The sequence below is a fragment of the Microcebus murinus genome, chromosome 10 (genome assembly GCF_040939455.1).
Source record: "Microcebus murinus isolate Inina chromosome 10, M.murinus_Inina_mat1.0, whole genome shotgun sequence".
In the NCBI taxonomy this organism is placed as follows: Eukaryota; Metazoa; Chordata; class Mammalia; order Primates; family Cheirogaleidae; genus Microcebus; species Microcebus murinus.
This window is the reverse complement of record NC_134113.1, coordinates 75,872,841-75,895,376: the sequence shown is the minus strand read 5'-3', so window position 1 is coordinate 75,895,376 and position 22,536 is coordinate 75,872,841. Positions and strand designations below refer to the sequence as shown.

Below are 22,536 nucleotides of genomic sequence, written 5' to 3'. Positions count from 1 at the left end.
GAGTTTTGTTTGTTACTTGAATAGTAGCCTGAACGGAATATATTTGGGACCTCTATGTTTATTTAATTTACAAAAAGCAATGCTATAGATTGCAATATTTGCACTACTGTAATCTCGAAAAAAATGGAAAAAATGTTATTCATGGTTTGGGAGCATGTAACAGATTGTATTAAAAACGTTATGTGAGATGTCGTCTTAAAATCAGTTAGTCTGCCTTGCCAGAACCAATTTATCTTGTATTTGAGATAAATTGCTTATTCGCCATTGAACTCTACTAGGATATGGAACTTGTTTATTAATATATAAATATAGCCTTATGGATCAGAGTCCTAAGATAGGATTTCTGTGCAACTACTATACAATTTCATCCATCTTTACTTTTTCCTAAAATCCCCCTAAATCTATGGCTTTCTTTTTTTTAAAGTTGTTTTGGAAATTTTTTAGATTTTTCTTTGGAAGTTCACAGAATTAGTAATAAAACAGTTGCTACCAGAATTCTTTTCTTTTCAAATTAATTAAACTTCACATATGGAAACTTACACTAGAAAGTCTAGTTAGTTTCTGCTATTAGACAAGCAAAAATAAAATCTTCACTCACTACTGCAGTGCCTCCTTCTCTGGCCAAGTGCTGCTGTTTAACTTGTAAAATCAAATAAAATTTTATTCCAAGGTGGTGTGCCTGCACATTTGAGTCTGGAATACATATTCATTTATTCTGCCCATATGGTTTAGTGAAGATCAAAAATGAGTATTTCCATTTCCCAGTGGATTCTATGGTAGTTTGGGATAAAAAGGCAGAACTACCCAAATATGTAGAACTCACTTTAGATGACTCAAAAACAGAGAATTTACTTACCCTAAGACATCTTAAAACAAAACAAAACAAAAAATAGTTCTTTAGTTGTGGCCAATAGGGTTTTAAAAGTCTTTATACCCGTTTTTCATTTACTCTAAAAGAGCATCTGTATTTCATCTTGTGCATGCTGGAAAGTTACACAGCTTCTTTATGTGTTGACATTTTTTAACTATCTAAATAGTCAGACATGAAATATACTTTAAAGTTGGAAAGTCTTCTCAAAGAGAATGGGAGATGTGAACTCTGAATTGAAGTCTTCATGGGACTTGAATGATGGATGTTCTCGTGAGGAGGTTAGGCCTAAATTTTCTGAAGTTCAAGGTTGAGGCAACTGGCAATGCCTTCATTCAAACCACTACCTAGACTATATTGAATCTTTTAGAGTTGCAGTTATTCTAAGCATGTATTTTGTGTAATTCTTTTATCCTGAAGTTGGTTCAAAGTCTCTCTCAACATGATTTACAATAATGGCATGGTTATATTCCCAGAGAGAGGATTTCATGTCTAACCTCCAGCTTTACACACAATTTAGCCCTCTCACATCAAATTTACTTACCTGAAAATGTAAATAGAGACTGTTTAAAAAGAGAAACTCTTTATGGTGAGTGTACCAGTAATAAAATAGGTACTAGAGAATCTCCATTAATATAGCCCGTAATGTTATCTATATAAGTCTCAATGTAAGACATATAGATTGAGACATACAAGTCTCAATTTTCGTAAGCTGCAAGGATGAGCAACAGAGTTCAAGGACACGACAGAAAAGTAAGGATGGTGGTATTTAAGGCAAAATGTTTAAATATCACAATAAAAATAATCCCCACTCGAGAATAACTTGATCTTCTTCAGGCTTACCATCCCTATTGTGATGATCTTATAAAGCAAACCATATGCAATATTGTGTGCATGTTAAGTTTCAAAATCGATCCATAATCTGCGTTCTTCATGTCTACACCAAGAGTACGGGTAGTCATATCATCTCACCTGGAGTAGTTTTTAGCATCTTTCTGGCTATAGGAATGAGTCAAAAACCCATTGTCAAAAACTTAGAGGGCCATAGAATCACCTTGATAGATAGTAGGATTCTTGAGCAAAGATGAACTCAGTTTAGTACATTTAAATACATTTTAAAGAAGCAGATTTTTTTAAGTATAGAAGGGCATATTAGGAATATCTTAACCACTCAAAGCATCAGTTTTCTACACATGTGAAATGTAAATATTAGACTAAGCAGTCTCAAAATTTCTTACCATTAAAACTCTATAATTACTTATTAATAAAGGGAAAACTAAATCAGTGTTTTATTCTCCCTATATTTGCAATTTGTTTTGAGTCTGGAAGAGTTCTCAAAAGAAATTAATTCATGGCCTATTTTCCAATGTGTGCTTTACACATATATGCATATATAATTTCAAAGTTTAAAGAGTTCGGGAAACATTACCTATACCATACCTATACCATTACCTATACATTACCTAAACATTACCTATACCATTGTCATTTTGGCAATTCACAAAATATAAGCACAGAGGCTCTGCATAGAACAGGAGCTTTTTTAATTCTATATTTCCCAAACTTATTTGATTGAAAGGCTTTTTTTTTTTTTCCTTAGTAAATAAAACAAATGCTGTACAGAAATGATGTTTTGCAGAACAAATTGTGAGAAACACTACTCTGATATATAAAGACCTTAACAATCTGGAAAATAATTGTATTAGTTTCCTAGGATTGCTATAACACTTTAGAACAAACTGGTTAGCTTACAACAAGAGACATTTATTTTCTCACAGTTCTAGAGGCTGTAACCCTGAAATGATAATGTCAGCAGGGCCATGCTCTTTCTGAAGGCTCTAGGGGATAGCCTGTTCCATGCCTGTCTCTTAGCTTCTAATGACAGCTGGCAGTCCTTGTGCTTTGGCTTGCAGCTACATTGCTCCAGTCTCCACCTCCATCTTCACATGGCCTTCTCCCCTGTCCTGTGTCTCTTCTTATAAGGACACCAGTAATTGGATTAGGCCTACTCTAATCCAGTATGACCTCATCTTAACTTGCATCTGCAAAAACCCTATTTCCAAATAAGGTCACATTCACAACCTCAACATTATCTTTTTTGGAGGACACAATTCAACCCATTACAGTAACATCTGTTGAACTTCATATCCCACTATTCGTTAGAGATCATGTATGGCAGTACCCCAGGACTTAGTCCTCTAACCTTTTCTCTTTTATCTACATTCATTCCCTAGGTATTTTTATCTATGCTTTCAATGTCTTCTATATGCAGATGACTTCCAAATTCGTATATCTAGTCCTGATTTGTCCCCTGAATTGCAGACTCTTAAATCTGGTATCTCCAACATATCTGATAGGATTAGAAAAATCTACCATATGCAAAATAAAACTCTAATTTTCCTCTGGCTAACTCACTGTAGCTCCAGTCCATCATATCTAAGGAGATGGCACCATCATTCTAAGGATTGTTTTTTATTTCTCATTTTCTTCCATCTATTCTTCAAAACCATCAGCAACTCAAGTTGATCCTGTCTCAAAATATATCCTAAACTTGACCTGCTCTTAAGCCTCCACTGCCAGCAATCTGGTTAAATTTATATTTTTCCCATACTAAAAATCTCCTAACTGGCCTTTCTTTTTCCACTCTTTTCCCACTACAGTCTGTTGTCCACATAGTAACAAGTATGATGCTTTTCAAACACAGATCATGTTCACATTCCTGCTTAAAAATCTCTAATGTCTTCCCATCAAAGTACAAACCTATAAATCCCTATATGCTCTAGCCACTACCTACTTCTCTGATCTTCTCTCCTACTAGTTTCCTCTTTGCTTACTTTTCTCCAATGTTATTGGATTTTTTTCCCAGTCCTCCATCAAACCAACTCTGAACCCACTTTTGGAGTTTATCCTTGCAGTTTGATCTGCCTTGAAATTCTCTTTCACCATGTTTTTGCATGACTCTCTTCTTCCTTCACGTCTTTCAAAATTCTTAATTACCACTTTCTCTACGTGATCTTCTATAGTCACCCTCTGTCTCTTTCTTACTCTTGACCCTTTGTTATTTTTATAGCATTGATCTTTACCTAAAGAGTATTAATTTGTCTCCTTAAGCTAAAATATAAACTCTATAAAAAGTAGGGAATCCTATAGGGGCTTATATATAGTGTTGTCTTATTCACCACTATATCTCTAGTGTGTAAAATAGTGCTTGGCACATAGTAGGTGCTAAGTAAATATTGAACAGATGAGTAAATGAAAGAATATATGTAATCAGATTTTCTCCACTAGATTCAAGACTCTTTTCCAATGTCTGTGAACAATTCTGTGTCTTTGTTTTTGATAATCTGGTTTTCCTGAATTTTCTTCTTTGTATAAGGAAATATTCTCTATCCTCTAAGAGCCTATTCAAGTCCCAGCACCGATGTTTTCTCTGCTGCACTTTTCCACCATGACTTCTCCCCCTCTCTACTCCTCCAATGGACTCAGTCTTTACTATATATAACAGCACCTAATTGTTCTTTAATTGTTGCATGTGTGTCTCTCCAAGGAGATCATAAACCTCTTAAAGACAGGGAAAATATTGCATACTTTTTGTCCAAGCCTCCTGCTGAGCAATAATGCACAAATATTGGGGAGACTTGATTTTTTATCGATCAACCAGTAGACTAATTGATTAATTGGTTGGCTCAATTTCAAAACATGTAAATAAAACAGCAACTTGAGTGTATGTGTTTGTAAAGTCAGATAAAGAGAGGCATTCATATCCGAACAACAGTGTTAAAAATGGCAGTGTTAAAATAAACAAGAGACTGAAGAACTATTTCCTTCCTCATTAGAAAGTAAACAACCCTTCTTAGCCAATATGCTGTTAACTGGAAAATCTGCCTGTGTATTTATAGTTCCAGATCATCATACTTGACCTTTCTTCAATGCCCATGAAAGAGTTTGTTAGTGAATGTGAAAACTGAATCCATAAAACACATTATTACCAAACTGATAACATTTGTGTATGAGTCACTCTCCATCAGTGAATTTGCCGGATATCCATTCTAGCCCTTTTGAAAAATGAGTTCTTTTTGTAAGCCTATATTTAAAATATACAGATGTGTAGGTTGGAAAAATAACACTGATAAAAGTAGATCCGATATGTTCACACTTCTTGGTAGAAGCCCAAAATATTTTGAAAGCACAATTAGTACTAAGTATATATATCTCAAAAACTATGAATAGTATTCTTAATGAACAGTCCCATTAAAATAAGCCAGATTTGTTTGTAATTGACTTTGAATGTTGCTCTTTAGACCAATACAAGTTCACCATCCTTCATATTGCATTTAGGTGACTAGGAAATAAACACCAAGGTCAAGAGATTTTTTTTTTTTTTTTTTGCTATGGTGTAAACACTGATGGCAAGGTAAATCTAACACAGGAAATAATTAGGAAGACATGTGTTCTTTTCCCCCCTAAGCTTATTGAACTTAACAACTTTTAGTAAGTAGTATGCTTCCAAATGGCTTTTAGAAGTATGCCAGCAAGCTGAAGAGATGACAAAGACAAAAAAAAAATGATTTATTTATAAAGCCCACATGTCTATTTTAGAGACTTCAGAATTTCCACATTTTTCCAGGTATCTATAAGAGCTCAATGGAAGTTAATGGGAGAGAAAACAAAGCAGTTAGAGCTACACTGTTATGAAGAGATTTTAAACCCCATTTCCAAAAATGTTTGCCACCTCTACTCTGGACCTAATATTTGTCAGCAATATGTCACAGAATACAAATCTTTGATCCACTTTGAAATGAAAGCCACAAATACAGAACTAAGTCCTATTCTTCAAGGGGCAAAAAAGAGTTGAATGTTTTGCCAAAATTCTTGCCTCAATAAAGGATAATAAGGTCATGCCTAATAAAATAGAAACTGTTGAAATTCAGAAATTTGCCAAGAACATCAGTTTGATGTGTTTGTTTCAGAGACAGGAATTCAACATCATAAGAGAAAGGTCATACATGTTCCCTCCCACAGACATGATCTTACATACCATACCCTGGAAGGACCCACTAAATTGGAAGCTCAGCTTCAGGATGGCTCAATTTCTATCTTCCTCCTCATGGGGTATCAGTGTCTCCTTGTTGCTCTTTAAAGTGCTGAACTCCTGTTTATTTAAAGTACTCTTGCCTTCAGAGTGTTCTGGGGAGGAGTGGTAAAAGATGTGAAGTGAGTCTTGGCAGCTGCCTAAAACCAAAACCTGTATGTCTGTCATCTTACATTCAGTAATTCCAACGTGACTTCTAACACAAGCAAGAAAAGAGAAGTGCTTGGTATGTTTAAATAGAAATCTGTCAAACTTTTTTGTGCTGATCCTTTTTAAAAAATTGCAGAATACTCATTGTGAAAGCATATATCCAGAATGCTAGTTATACCATGTGAATTTGTACTATATTCCCTCAAAGGGAGACAAGCTTTTCTTTCATCTAACATCCAGAAATTCTAAGATATTAAGTCGAATTTGGTTTTGTTTTTGTTTGGTTTTGATGTTTTGAGACAGAGTCACACTCTGTCCCCCAGGCTAGAGTGCCACGATCATCAGCCTAGCTCACAGCAACCTCGAACTCTTGGGCTCAAGCGATCCTCCTGCCTCAGCTTCCCAAACATCAGGGACTACAGGTGCACAACACTGTGCCTGGCTAATTTTTTCTATTTTTAGTAGAGACAGGACCTTTCTCTTGCTCAAGCTGGTCTCAAACTCTTGACCACAAGTGATCCTCCCGCCTCTGTCTCCCAGAGTGCTAGGATTACAGGCATGAGCCTCCATGCCTGGCCTAGTGATTTTTTTTTTTTTAATGAAACTCCTGATCTGTGCCAGAAGATTTTGAATTTTGAATTATTAAAGCTAGCATATATGATATTGTACATAAGTTATGAAGCATAATAGTATAACAAACACCCATGAGGCCACCTCCAAACTGAATCTACATAAATCATCCTAATTCCACCCTCTGAATACAGCTGTCCTCAGTTTTGATTGCATCATTTCCTTGTCTCAAAAAGAAATATTTTTTCATCTATATATATATCTCAATGTACTTCTGAGTTTTGCATATTTTTTTCTGCTTATGAAAAAACAATATGAGACTAACTGTAGTTGGGTCATTTCCTTTTAAAACTCAATTTTGTTATAAGTATACACTAATTTATATTCTTCTGAAATATTTTATATTGGCAACGGGTAATATATTAAGATTTAATATAAGCTGTAGTAATAAAAATAGCATTACATTAGTGTAGAGATAGGTGCAGTGTCCAAGGGAACAGGATAGAGAGGCCAATAACAGATTCATGCATGTTTAGAAACCTGGTTTATGATTAGAAGTAGCATTGCAGATCACATATTCTTTTGCTGAAGCAATTTCTACAAACTACCACATGTATACAGAGGTCTGTGTTGAAGGATGTTCATTATAGCATTGATTAGCATAGCCAACAATAAGGAAAAGTCCAAATGTCTGTCAATAGAATACTTTTAAAATATTAAAATATCTATTACATATATTAAATTGTAAACTTACAATGGAAACCATGCAACTGTTTATAAGAAGAAAATGGGAAAATGTTCCTCTCATTCTCTGTAGTTAGGAGTGATAACTTGGTACATTGCTCTGGAAAGCAATTTGGTAATATCACAGTTTACAATATGCAAATCTTATGACATAGAAATTCCACATATTGGAATCCGTCCAAAAGAAACCCTTGAACATCTTCTGAAAGGTGTGCATTCAAGTTGTAAATGTCCTTATTGCTTCAAAAGCAACAACACAAAGTTGGAATAAACTTAATGTGTCTGTCAATGAGAGAATGGGTAAATAAGTCATGAAATACAGTCGAGCAATTTTTTAAAAATGTGATAGGGAATAATTCCAGTAATGGCAGTAGAATAAAGTGATTGTGTGAACCCTCCCACAGTTAACAATTATAAGATCTGGACCAAATATTTTTAAAAGGCCATATTTAAATGCTTGAAAATATCTAAAAGTAGACAGAAATCACAGGGGAATAGACTGGAAGTGAGTGTTAGTACATTCTTCTATGCTGTTTGAATTTTGACAAAGTGCAGAATAACTTAAAAAGCTACAAATACTTAGGTTTTAATCTGTTTTACATATAGTAAAATGAAACTTTTTAAAATCCAACTTTATCTAATTTCTTTCATTATCTTTTAGGGTAGGTTAAGCGTGCTTTCACTATTAGCATTAAAAGTGCCTCTGTCATTTCCTAGTAGGTTGACTTGCTCAATTAGGATTATGGATTTATTGATTCATTCAATTTCAACAAATATATATAAGTGTCTAACACATGCCAGACCCTCTTCTAGATGTTGGGGATACAGTAAGTTATCAAGACGAGCAAAATTTCTGCTCACCTGGGACTTACATTCTAAGAACTCTCTTGTTTAATAGTCTTATAAGCATAAGGTTATATATATTCTCCTAAAGGCATCATCCAATAGAGGTAGCAGAAAAAGTGGCTGGGTGCGGTGGCTCACGCCTGTAATCCTAGCACTCTGGGAGACCGAGGCAGGCAGATGGCTCAAGGTCAGGAGTTCAAGACCAGCCTAAGCAAGAGTGAGACCCCCGTCTCTACTAAAAATAGAAAGAAATTAATTGGACGACTAAAAATATATAGAAAAAAAATTTAGCTAGGCATGGTGGCTCATGCCTGTAGTCCCAGATATTCAGGAGGCTGAGGCAGGAGGATCCCTTGAGCCCAGGAGTTTAAAGTTGTTGTGAGGTAGGCTGACACCACAGCACTCTAGCCTGGACAATAGAGTAAGACTCTGTCTCAAAAAAAAAGAGAGGTAGAAGAAAAGAAAAAGATAAGGAGGAAAAGATATAAGTAGAAATCCTATTTATGTGTGGATATTAAAATCTCTGAATATTAGAATTGAAGAGAGTCAAATAGTTCAATCTTTTTATATAAGCATTTTGCTAAATTATTGTGTTTTGATCAGTTAATGCTTAGGATACTTCACAATTTTAGACTTCTAGTTTTTCAGTCATTTTGGGTATCAGGTTATAGAAATATAATTTAATAGAGAATTCCTGTTTAGATTTCCTTTTTTTGTGGGGGAAGAGAAGAATGTCACCTTTACATAAATATGACAGTTATATATTGTAAAATGGAATTTATTTGGCTTTCTTTTTAATTCCTCCATTGTTCTATAACCTATAAGCAAGGTGTTATCATTGTTTGGTTATTTTTACACCATGTGAAAATTTTTTCACACAGAAGAGTTAGAAACTTTTCTTATTGAACTCAATAGTCTTTACCATTTGGAATGTTCTTTATTATATATAACCCCAATAACTTCCCTTATTAACACTCTTGTTTTGTTCACTATATTGCTATTGATACATTAGAACATCCTAATAAAAAAATCTCTACCTCAGCAAAATAATGAGAACAAATAAGTTTCAACAATATCAGATATTTCTTAAAGTATACCTTTCCCAAAAACTTTCTCTAATTTCAGCAAATTATTTATCTCCTCACTTATCATTTGTTCTACTAAACCCTATGTATAATGTAAATATGCTGTTTTTCTATACTGAGTATTTTTTTTGTTACTTGCATCTGTGGTGTTTGTATGATCTTTGTGAGTTTTTGGTCTATATATGTGTTAAGAACTGGCATTTTTTATACTATTTTATATTTTCTAAAATCACTCTGATCAAATTTATATTTTTCCAATAACTGAATATCAACATCCACTTTAAGATTGTAATGATTATCATCTCATTTTAGATGACTGGCCAGAAATAGTGACTACATTGTCATTCAGTTTAAAGTATTATTTGATGTCCTAAATCATCTCATCTGAAAAGAAAGTGGGCTTCAGTGACAATATCTTTATCACTTAACTAAGTGCATTTTTTCTCTTTCTCTCTCTCTCTAAAAAACATTGGCAGCTTGATCAAGTCATCCGCCAAAGAAGCCTGTCCAGTTTGGAACTGTTCCTCTCCTGTGCTCAGAAACAGTTAAGTGCTTTAATAGCTACGGAACCAGTTGACATTGAATAAAGAGAACATGACATGCTAACCCCACACCGGCATTGGATAAATCATTAGACCTTTAAAATACATGCTATAAATTCTAAAGATGCTTTTGTTTTCTTTCCAAACCTTGTAGAATTGATTTCTAGTTCAAGGATAAACCAAAACAATATTTAGAAGAACTATCAAGTGATCTAATTTATTTTCTTTTGTTTTCTCCTTTACATTTACTATTATTTTATTATTAATAGTAGTAGCAGCAAGAGAGTATAACATGACCCAAAAGCCACTGAAAAGTGCTACTTTATCAAAATTAAGTAAACTTCTTAGCCTCTGGTGGCCTGTTATGTTATATTTGGCAAAAGTAGTAAATATTGCTTCATGATGACTCTTGATGAAATGCCGGAATGTAAGCATACATTTATTTGATCTTGAAAACAGAAATAGCATGGATTTCAACATCATCTATTTATCTATAGAACTTGGAAATAAAACACTGATACGATAATCATTCTGGCATTACCAAACCTCTCTGCAGGTAGATCTATGTATTTTATTTGGTCTACTGGAAAAAAACAATACCATTAAAAGCACTAAAGAGTATTACATTAATTCAACTTTGAAACTAAAGGTGTGTGATATATGCTTATTTCCTATGTCTTCTCTTCAAGGGCACCACAAATCAATAAAGTCATTTTTCTTATGAATCAAACCATGAACTTAATCCCTAGAAAGAGAATGTAGCTCAAACATATATAGGAATTCAGCTTCAAATACAGGATATGTGAGATCTTTTCCCAGGACTTCGGAATATACTGAATTCATGAGCAGTGTGCTTCAATGCAAAATCATGAATACTTTTAACATCAGAACTACAATGTCATGAAGATATATGTATGCAAATGTTTTGTCTTATTTTCAGAAATGTATCTACTTTCATGGGCGCTTTGTACTTTTCTGGGATTTCTCAGTGTAATAAAAAGCTCTCAAAACTTATTTGGTTGTTATTTTTTTCAATTTCTTCTTTAAAAATTCTTAATTCTTTTTTTATTTTTTATTTTAAAATGTTTATTAATTCATTTAGAAATAACAATATCCTATTGCATGTTTATATATGACATTTTAACGAAAATAACCATATTTTTCAAAACAAAAAGTAGAGTGGCATTGTTTTATATTTTAGCAAATGTTTTTAATATATTTCTTGACAGAAGACAGCTGGATTCTCATATCAACTTATGCATTCAGTTTGCTGCAATTTCTTCTTTTGGTTGCAGTATATGAAAACAATCCAGCTTCATGGAAATAGGTAGTTAAAAAAGGAAAAAATGTCTTCATAACCTTTTTAGAGAATTGCAGATATTCTTTGATACTACATCAAAACTAGGTAAGAAGTTGTTTCTTAAAGGTTCATTACAATGAGAAATCTGAAATATTTCCTTAATTCTTTTTTAAAATTTTCCCTTGATCAATCCTCTAGATCCATGTGTGATGATGTTTTGTAATACCATACATACTTCTTAAATATGTACAATAATATTTCCCAAAAATCTTTAGTAATAACTGATCAGTTTTCTCTTATAAATTTAAATAAAAATTAAAGCAAGCAGGCCATTGACTTGAAATGCAACATAGTATAAAAAGGGAGCTTTTTCATTCAGGAACAAGCCAGCTACACAATGGTATGGTCACTTGACACTCTCTGTCATCAAATTACTAATAAATGATAGGATATTTTTACAATTACTCAGATATGGGTTAGTTGAATATAAAGCATATAAGGTCACTGAAGCTAAGCTCCAGAGATAGTGGAAATATTAAGAGACTGTAGTAGCCATAGTTTACACTTCTTTTTCATCTCTAAACACCACAGAATGTTGTTTTTTTTTTCCTTCCATTTGTGGTTCCAACTTTGCTGTTTACATAGACTAATTGTTGTCTGAAATTAAATTGGAAAAAAAATGATACCTATTAGTCTATGTGTATTTTTATTTGCAGAATACCTACCAAGTACAATAACATTGCTACAAAACTACAATGCTTTTTGCACAGAGGTGTTCTCAAAGACAACTGAGAAGTATAATCTGGGCACGGAATTGTGATTATTTGGGTACATTAATTCTTGTGAAGCTTATTAGCTAATAAATTATTTCAATGATGTTCAAGTTATAGATTTCCACTTTAAGAACTATATTCTCTTTTTGCTCTGGTGATCAAAAGGACATAGACCATTTCTGGTAGTATTCATGATTAAGTACTGTGCTACTACAAAAGTAAGAGTTTTTTTCCTAAAATGTGAACCCCCCACGCCTTAAAGAGAAATAGTCAAATATTTTGTATCTAAAACTTTCTTTGCCGAGTCTATGATTTCGTTAACCCTTTTTACGTAGCATTTTTCTACCTTTACATTTAGATGAATGAATAAGGCACTGGTTTTGAAAGACTGCAAGCAGAACAGTTAGGATTTTTGAATGATAAAGCCACTACCAAACTGTGACTCTGTTTTAAGTAGTAGAAAAATTCTACTTTGCATTAGTAGAAATGTTCTTCCCCCCTCCCCCCGCAAAAATGATGAATGTCTGTTTTATGCCAAGTACTTTAGTATGTTATCTCAATAACCGTGTGAAGTTACAATAACCCTACAAAGGAGATGATATATACACATTTATTAATGGAGAAGATTAGATTTCTTCTTGGCCCTGGTGACAGGGTGGAATTGGGATTCAACCCCAAGGCTTTCAGCACATCGTTCTACCCTTTCCAGTAGCCTGTAGATACTTAATACTTTCTCTATGAGAAAATATTTGAAAGTTTCTGTCCCAGGTAGTCTTATCACATTATTTCCATATTTTAAGAATGAGATTAGCCTGCCTTATAGATCTACTTCATCTTCTAGCTTTACCACATTCTAATTGTGAAACCCCTAGACAAGTTACCTTAACCATTTTGAGTGTAAGTTTTCTCATTTGTGAGGTGGAAAGAATGATTTTTATAGGCTTTTTGTGAAATTAAATTAAGCTTGTAAAGTGCCCATATAAACCTCACTGGTGTGGCTGCCAGTTTACAGTAATTCCTCCTCCTCTGGAAATTGCCCACAAAATGCAGGTGTGGTTGCCCACAATCAAATCATTCTCCCCCTCCAACTTTGATTGACTGATCTCCAGGTGAAGACCTGACCCCACCCAGACCTCCTGTGAAAAGTCACATGGTGAGTCACTTGCACTGCTTTACCATGCTAGTTAGCTACACAGGCATGCACCCTGATTTCTGAGGTCATAGGTCCCCGATCCCTGTCTTTTCTGGATCTTGAATTCTATGTGATACCCAAATATTCTTCCAATATGCTAGCACTACTTACTTTTTCCCCTTAAGCTAGCCAGAGCCAGTTTCTATTATGTACAACCAAAAAAATATTAACTAAGGCAGTCCAGCTCGGAGCCCAGTGTGTAATCCCTGGATACTCAGCACTTCATTTCCTCCACCATACCAATCCATGTCCAAAATGGGAACACTCTTTGATTTATTTTAAGGAATGTTAAAAATATAACTGAACCAAAGCCTCTATTGTCTAACAAAGCCAAGTAAATCACAGATACCCAAAACTATGAACAAACAGTGTCCTATTTAGAAGTTTGCTGTCACTCAGAATCTAGAGTAGAGGTTTAAACTCAGCTTTACTAAATGCTGACTCATGTTCCAATTCAACGGAGGCTTACTCCGTGATTGCTTTGAAATCAAAACCAGAACAATATCCCTGTGATTGGTGTTACTCTGCACTGAGTCAGTTATCTATAATTATAACTTCTTTTGGGTTGTTTTTTTTAATCTGACAATTAACCTGCATGAAATCAGGAAATTCTGTCTATATTTTAAAGAACAATAAAAACAAGGGGGAAAAAGATAGACTTTATGTAAGTTCTAAATAAGAAAAAAAAAAAAAAGTATGTAAAAACCTGGAAAACATTTGTAAAACTCCAAGAGAAAAAAAGAGACTTGGATCAAAGAACTTAGCCTCTAGTTTTCTGTTTACATACCAGTAAACAACTCTACTGTATCTCCAAAGACTCTACTAACAAGAAGCAGAAAGCCAATACTTGTATGCATGGCCATTAGCATCATAGTAAGTGGGTAGAATCAATATACTAGAGCTTACAGCTATGACTGCCAGATTTCTTTAGCCAGGCAAAACTAAAACTTTTACTTGTATTTAATTGAAAAATAAATGCTTTTTTTTAACATACCCAATCCTCCATAATGTAGGGGCTACTTGGTCATCAGTCATTGGTATATATAAATAGAAGGAAAAAATTTTCTTTGATCTGGTTTTCTGTTTTCCTTTTCCTCCAAAGCATCCATCTCAACAAGTTTATCCCTGTTAAATTGCTCCCCTTCATGGAGTCATTACATACTGAACTTTTCCTACTTAGATAATTAAATAGTATTTTGTGTTGTTACTTATAATTAATAATTTGTGTTCTTATTTATATCTGTCTCCTGAAGAGAGGGCTCCTATCTCTTTGTTTATTGTGCTCATAGTGCCTAGCCTGCGGTGAGGAGTTAGTATATAATTAATAAATAATTGAATCAATCAAAAAAACAAATCATTGCACCTGCAATATAATTAATCAGCTAATCCCCAGTAAATAGATTCTGACTATTGATTTAAAGGATTTAGCTAAGATTGCTGTGCTTCTAAATAAGATTCTGTAAGAAACTTAAATAACCCTCATAAAACAATAACCAGCCTTCTATAAATCAACAAAATTTCTGAAAAGTCCAAAATTTTCAAATGCTACTAGAATTACTAAATCATATTGGTAGAATTGTGCCCCCCAAATTTAGAAGATCCTCTAAGAATGTAAGTAGGGAAGAATACAGGAGAAAATATATGTGAAATTATTTCAGACGGTGCTGAGAGGTGCCTGGCTATGTGAGTAAGAAATGGCCTCCCTTTGAGAGAGCTATAGAGTAGTAGTAGAACCACTGGTCCATCAGGTTTCAGTTACCACAAGGAGGGAGCAAGAAAGCTTGGAGGAGCTACAATGCATAAGGTTTTGTGATCAAGAGTAAAAAATTCAAAGGGCCCAGTAGTGGGAGTTACATATTAGGAAAACAGGGGTGTTTAGGATTGGGTCAACTCGGAATGTCCAGAGGCACTGTGTGTGGCAGTCCAATGATAATGGATGCCAAGAATATCTGATAGTCTTTTGAAATACATCTCTGACTCCAAATTTTGATACATTCTGGTCTTGTTTTGAGAAATAGGCAGAAATCAAGAAACAAACTCATTCAAAAGGTAGGAAAATTTGACTCAGTCCTGGCAAACATTCAGTTCTCAGAAGTCTGGGAGCTGATTTAAAAAGAAAAAAAAAAAAAAATGAAGCCACAGAATGTACAAATTGCTGACTTCAACACAGCTCAGATACTGAAACAAATTATAGAAAATTCCTTGTGGCAAGATATGTATGTAATGAATTTTGAGTTTTTGCCCCTTTTATTTAGGTACTTTTTTCTGAAAATATTAGCAACCAATGGGCCCTACGGACAGCACTACATTTTATGAAACATTTTCCTATAATATTTTTTGGTCTTTTCTCTGCTTTCCATAACTGCTCCCATTATATTTTATAAATATTTAATTCAGACTCTATAAAAATGTTAAGCACTTAGTGATTCAATTAATAAATTTATAGTTACTGTCTCAGTGAGCTATTCTTTAAAATTCATTACATGTTATAATTTTATAGGCCAACTAATATATTTTTATGTTCATGGGCTTTTCAATAGCTAAAAATAAACATCTCATTCTTTCTTATAATTTCCTCTTTTTCTCTCATAAAAACAGAGGAATAACTTATACTCTGTGTCAAATTCAAAATAGTATGTATAGAAAATGAGGTAAAACTAGGTAGAAATATCAAATATGATTTTTTAGAAAACTCTAGTCTGTATGGTTCCAAGCAATCCAGATAAATAATCAGCTACAGGCATTGAAGAGTAAGATGTATCCACTTTTAGATGAATGAAATTCTTTCAAAGTGCCACAGTGATTCCACCTAATAGAAACCCTTTGTTATGCCGGCAATTCCCCATGTGAAGAAGAGTTGTGTTCAGAAATGTGTTTTATGTCTGTTCTTTCGAATTTTAGATGCATATTCTCAATGATACATATATTAAGTAGTCCAGAGAGAAGCCTAAAAATTCTATAAAACCCACAATGCAGTGTTATATAGACCCTAAGCTCACATGGATCAGGGCTGGTACCCTCATTATCATTTTATTCCCTCTCTCTATGGGCCTCAACTGATTCCATGGCTTTAAATCCTCTCCATATGCTGAGGACCACCAAATTTGTATCTCCAGCCCAGTTCTTTCTTTTTAAGTCCAGAGTCCTATATTCAGCTGCCTACTTAATATTTCCACTCAGATGTGGTACTTAACATGTCAAAAACAGTCCTCTTCATCCCCACCCTACCTTAGCCACCCAGAGGTCTTTGCTCATTTATGTCTTTTCTAATATTTCTCATCTCAGTGAAAGGCAGTATGATCCCTCCCTGTTTCTCCCCATCGCCCCTAACTTCCCCCTGCAGACTCAGTGCTGTCAGCTTTACTGTAAAATATGGTCTGAATCCATCTCCCTTTTTCCATTCATTCCCGCTACTACCTCCCCAACCAAGGTCTTTATGATCTCTTGCCTAGACTTTCGAAATAGCCTCCTAAGTGAGCACTTGCTCCTATTCTTGCCCCCAAATAATTCTCCATATTACAGCCAATAATCTCCTATAACCTAAATTTATTGAATCAGCTAATATCGCTATGGGAAAATGTACTCATTATTTCACTTTGAATTCTAGGAATGTGGTAGGAATAGATTCAAGCCATTTGTGGCGGTTATGTCACAGGGGCAGGGATACTAACAGGATCAAGTCTGCAGAGAAGTACTGCTGGGATAAGGAAAGGGAGAAAGTTGGCAAATAAATACCTAACAGGACCTGCATTTCTCCAGTGGATATGTATTAATATATAACTTTTTGGGAGCCGGCTGGTTTCTTTTTCTACCCCTGTTCTTCTTTGTGGCTTCACGTTTGACCTGCCTGCTTCTTTTGCCTCTACTGTTAACTTACTTTCAAACCAGACTCTCTTTCCTTGAAGGATAGCTAGGGAACAGAATTCAATGTTATAAATATCCACGATCTCTTAGAAATATTTACAATCCCTTTCAAGTTTGGTTAAGACTTTCATTTGTGATAGTGATAAATGGCAGTACAAAAATGAGACCTTTTCCTGCTGTCTTTTCTTCCCTAGCCCTTCACCTAATGGTGAATATTTCGTACAGAATTATATATATTACAAAAGAATATGCGGCTTCAGGCTATTATGGACATTTTCTGACCACGTGGGCGTGTAGAGAAAATAAGGCCTACATAAAGGGTAATGAAGGAAAATAGCCTGATGGGGCACAAAGGACCAACAATTTCTTAGCTTCTCTGGTCATGAAAAGTTTATTCTTTTCTCTCCTTGCCATGTGGCACCACCAATTCTGTCATCATGGTGAACTCTGACCAAGAATACCAAGGTTGGAAGCATAAGTCAAATGGGGACGGAGTTGCGATGGAGGGGAAATAGCAACATACAAGAGATCTCAAACAAGAGCAGCAGGAGAGAAAAGGGGCCATTACATTGCCTAAAACCACCTGGCTTAGGTAACAGTTTCAGCTGAAATCACTTTCAGGTGCCCATGCCAGGCTCCTTTATGATAGGTGAATTCGATAAGCTCACCAGTAAAGCATGGAACCACAGGTTGGAGCCACTCCATTCCTTTGAAATAATTTAAACAAACCGAAACAAAGGGTAGGAATGAAAGTATGAGATGGTCTTTCGTCTAGCATTTTGTGCTCTAAGTAATTTTGCATACTTCTTTCTCTTACATAATAGAGGATGCCTATATCTTTATATGCTCAATGAGAAAGAAAAATCATACCGTAATTAGATTTCTTCACTGTCAATCATTTAGCAGTGTTACCCGATAGAACTTTCTGAGATGAAGGAAGCTCTCTATATATGCATTGTACAATTTGGTAGGCCCCTAGCTACATGTGGCTGTTGAATGCTTGAAATACGACTAGTGTAACCGAGGACACTCACTTTTGAATTTAATTTTAAGTAATCTAAATTTAAATAGCCACTGTGACAAGTGGCTACTATATTGAGGAGTGCAAATCTTGAGATTCCCATGTCAGGGGAGAAGCAGTGACTAGATTATTTCCCCTAATCTTTAACACAATTACATTTGTTTCCTTCTATCCCTCTTAAGATTGGAGGGAGGCATGTCCTTAGTACAGATGCATTTGAAACACTTCAAAGACAGCAGAAGGGTGAGAACCCAGTGCTGTTGATATATTATTTAATTTTATCATGAGTAAAGAGTGAAAGAAGCCATTGAAAAGCTTTTCTAATATGTGACTCTTGGAGCTAGAAACACTTCTAGTTTAGTGCCAGCAAGAAGAGATTTCTCTGATCTTTGACCAGATTTATCCTAAAAATCGGAAACCTGTCTCTTTAAATCTGAGGAAACACTATGTATTCAGCCTTGGTTTGCTTTTGAGAGTGGCCTGGAGAGTCAATGTGACTTTAGTTTTAAAACTTAAGCAGAAAATGAGTAACTCCATTTAAGGACTCAGACTTCCAAAATGGATTTGGAGTGAATGGGAAATAATGTCTAATTAATTATGAGTCTTCAAAAATATTTTACTTATACCCCCCTCCAGTAATTGCATTTGTTGAGAAGTAGCTTTTCGTTAAAAAAAATATATATATTGAACTTGTATCATACACATCATGTATTGTGCTAGACATATTACAACTAGTTAATGCTCCTAACAGTTCTATGAGTTAAGTATCTCCTTTCAAAGAAGAGGAATGAAGGCTTAGAGAGATTAATTAACCCAGCAGTGTTCACTGCTGGTTCGGTGTGAAGCTGGATTCCAACCCAGGTCTGCCTGATGCCAAAGCCTGTGCGTGTCACAAGGCCAGGTATTGCCTTTTACCAGCTACGTTCTCCTATTTCCTTTAACTCAGCCGCCCATTCTTTAGGATTCACTTTGGTAATATGTCTCCCACCAAAGGGTGCTGACGATCTTTCTCAGCACAAGCTCCAGGCACAGCCTCTTGGCAAGAGTCATGCTGAGTGGCCGGTTGGCAAAGCCTGCACCACACCCTGTGGCCTGGGGAGTGTCAGGCTTATGCTGATAGGGCAAAGTTGTGGGGAAATCATTTCCCTTCTAAGCCCGATTTCATTTACTTGCTATCGTTTACCTGATGGGAAAAAGACTTATGTTCCACAGCTCAAGCAAGTCAATACTACTGCAATACAGCAACTTCACTTGAATTTACATTAACTAAATGAGTAGACGGCCTGGCTGGCATATAAAGTCAGGAAACCAACTACCGCAATATTAGCTAATATAATACAATAAAGATTCTTCCAGAGGACTAATCTTCTCTGAATCTCTAATCAATTCTTAAGGGAAATCATCAGTCTCAGATCAATAACTTGATGGCACGATGAGCATTCTAACCTTACATTTGCAGAGAAGAAAATAGGAAGGGCTGAATAAAGTAATTTCATTCTGTTCTAAATCTTATTCAGTCATTGAACACTCAGAGCCAAACACCACTTGCTTCTTTCTTCTTACCTATTAATTGAAATTGATACAGCCTATCCGTGATATCAATATTAGAAATCACAGCACATATTAAGTAATTTGGAAATACATGAATATTATTCCCCTTGCAAAGCTTAGCGATTTGTGTTCTTCCCTTTCCTAATTTATCACAGTTGATGCAGATGGAGCCAGGCTGTCTGGGTTCAAGTTTCAAGTCTATCATTTCCCAGCTTAATGTCTAACCTCCCCAGTGCCTCAGTTTCCTCAATTTTAGGAAGAAGACAACAGAATTTACTTCATAAGCTTTTCTGACTGTGAATACATGTAAAAAAAAATTAAAACAGTAATAGCTGGTTGAGTCGATGTTCTATGTTCATAAAGAAACAGAGTTGCTGTTTACGTCATCCTTTTAAATTTGCCATCATTTTTGTCAACATTTTTAGTACTGATGAAATGTTGTTTTTTGGCTTTTTAAAGTAATTTTGTTATATTGATTCATTTGTTCTGATTGCTAGTTTTCTCTTCTGTTAAACCATGTCTTAATTTATTTAAAGGGCATTTATGGTTCGTCATCTTTCAGCCAGATGTCCCATTAACTTCTAAGTAAGAAGCTTAGAATTCTGTAAAGCATTTTCAGAGAGGGTGCATAATAATAATACTTTATTGCATGACCCTTTTTTGCTCCTTTGGCAGCAAATATTATGAGAATTGTAAGATGCTCTTTTCTTCAGTGGTTATCTAAAATTTTAAAACTGTGAGCATCTGGCTGCCATGCACCCTTCATCTGTCACTGTTGTGATTAACTCAGGCAGCTGATCACAGGTATTTTTATCTTCAACAGACTTAGTCCCTTAATTTCTTCCTCCTCCTCCTCTTCCTCCTCCTTTTCCTCCTTCCCCAGTCTGCTGAATTCCTGTCTGCTGTGAAGAGTGGTGACAAATACTAATCTGAACTAGACCACAGTCATATGAAGTCAGATTGAGAACTTGGCCTTGTATCAAACCTAGAGCAGAGGGGAAGGGTGGAAACTGCTGTCTTGTAAATAGTGAGCCACCCAGGGCGTGCGCCCTGAAAACATGTAAATAGCGCTATGTCCCATAGGCTTTATTTCTCAATTTTGTCCTGCTACCTTTGCCAGCTAGTTTAACTGAGTGTGATTTGCAATGTTATTTTATTGAACATTTTTTGACAATTTGAGTACAGTTCTGAATGTAATATTAAATCCTCCTCTGGCTCAGCAGATTGCAAAATTGCACGTTCTGTCTACACATCAAATCCTAGGTCTGGAGAGGAATTGCAGACTTCACCTAGTCCAGCACATCCAGAAAATACTGCATTTGAGCTTTCCCATGGCAGATGGTATTTCAGACTATCCTAAGTGACATCCAAACAAGATTGATTATATGATTAAAGACTCCATTTTACACAAAGGTTAAAATTAAACTTGGCTTCCATTTCTTATAAATTCATACAAGTTTTTCTTCTTATTCAAGGATCTCTAGCCAATTCTAATGGCTGGCCCAGTAAGTTTAATCACACCTCTACAACTGAAGAAGTAACTAAATACATACGGTAAATTATGTTAACAATTTAGTTTTAAATTCTTTGTGTCAGCTTTATGTGTCAGGTTTGGGATTGCTCAACTTTTAAATCCATCTGGGACCTGGTAGTGAAAAGTCCTAAAGAAAAGCTATTCTAAAGAACCCTCAGAGAATCAACTTAATTCTGGTTCCTATAGATATTTGGGGATGACCAGAAACTACACTGGCATAATACTTCAGGCTTTCACCTAGCACGAGTTTAAATTTATATTACCTTATAATGTTTTTCTGAGAATTCTCTAAGGAAAAATGTGTATGGTCCAAGGGGAAAAAATTGCTTTCAATCAAACTCCCAATGATTGAATACTACATATTTAGTGACAGAAATAAAGATTTGCCTCAAAACAATACATTTTAATTAGCTTTCCACGGGATCTGCCATATCTTAATTTCTTGTTATTACTCAGAATTCTTTATTCAGCTATAATTGGCAAAGAAAAGATAGGTTGCTTTCAAATATTAGATACATGATATTTTCAAGTTGTGATAAATTCACATTGATTTTGCAGTAAGCTTCAGTTAGATTTAAAAAAATGTATTTAAACTGCAGAATTTCCCTTCATAATCAGCATCTAAGATCTATTTATATTTATGATTTAGTAGTTTCTTCATCAGCTTATTTTTATAATTTGTCCCTCTGTAAAAACGCTTATTGTACTGCTGTGAATTTCCTTGGAAACCATTTAAACTAATGCAGTAGAATCACTGGTGGTGTTCTCTCCAGTTCTCTTCTGCTTCTGAACAAAGGATGGATGAGTTCTGGGTCCCTGCTCCACTGTGGTTAGATGGAGCAGGGCTGCTAGTACTGACGGGCTGTGAGCAGAGTGATGTGGGTGGTGTCCCAGCCCAAACATTTCATTACTGCTGCCAGGCCCTCCAGCTTAGAGCTGTCTTTTCCTCCTGGGTGATGGTGGGGGAGGCTCTCTGTTGAGATTGTGGTGACACAAGATCCAAACAGCACCCCCGAGTTACCACATGAAGGACAGTCCCCTTGGAGGGCCTCCTGTATTTGCAAATGGTTTTCATTGAATGAAAAATAAACGCTGTTTGTATCAAGTCACTGAGTCTGGGTGTTTTCTATTATTGTAGCATAACCTGGCCTATCTTATGACTAGACAAGATGAAGCAAACCTCGGGAGAAAACCTGGTCTCTTTACATTCCCACTTCCTTCAGAATCTCACCACGACCTACCTAAACGTTGTTATTCCAAAGAAGATCACGTCAACTTTAACAACGATGAATATTTGTTCAGCATCTAATGTTTGTTTGCACTATCCAAGATACCTGGGGTGCAAAGATAATGAGGATACAACCCTTTGCCTTCTGCTTGCTGTGAAAGTACTTCCCAGGGTGA

General features: G+C 35.3%; 1 protein-coding gene across 7 annotated transcripts in view; it reads left to right on the top strand.

The window, feature by feature from the left end:
* CCDC91 (coiled-coil domain containing 91) overlaps nt 1-10,911 on the top strand; it is a 307,926-nt gene extending 297,015 nt beyond the window's left edge. For 5 of the 7 annotated variants that reach the window (XM_020283061.2, XM_076007534.1, XM_020283062.2 and 2 more), the window contains 2 exons: nt 9,832-9,899; nt 10,587-10,911. In XM_020283061.2, coding sequence (XP_020138650.1) covers nt 9,832-9,899; nt 10,587-10,659 — 141 coding nt within the window. In that variant the 3' untranslated portion in view covers nt 10,660-10,911. Of the gene's footprint in view, nt 1-9,831 lie in introns of all 7 variants that reach the window. The other 2 variants (XM_020283065.2, XM_076007535.1) reach the window with 1 other exon arrangement.
* Nucleotides 10,912-22,536: the final 11,625 nt, after the last annotated feature.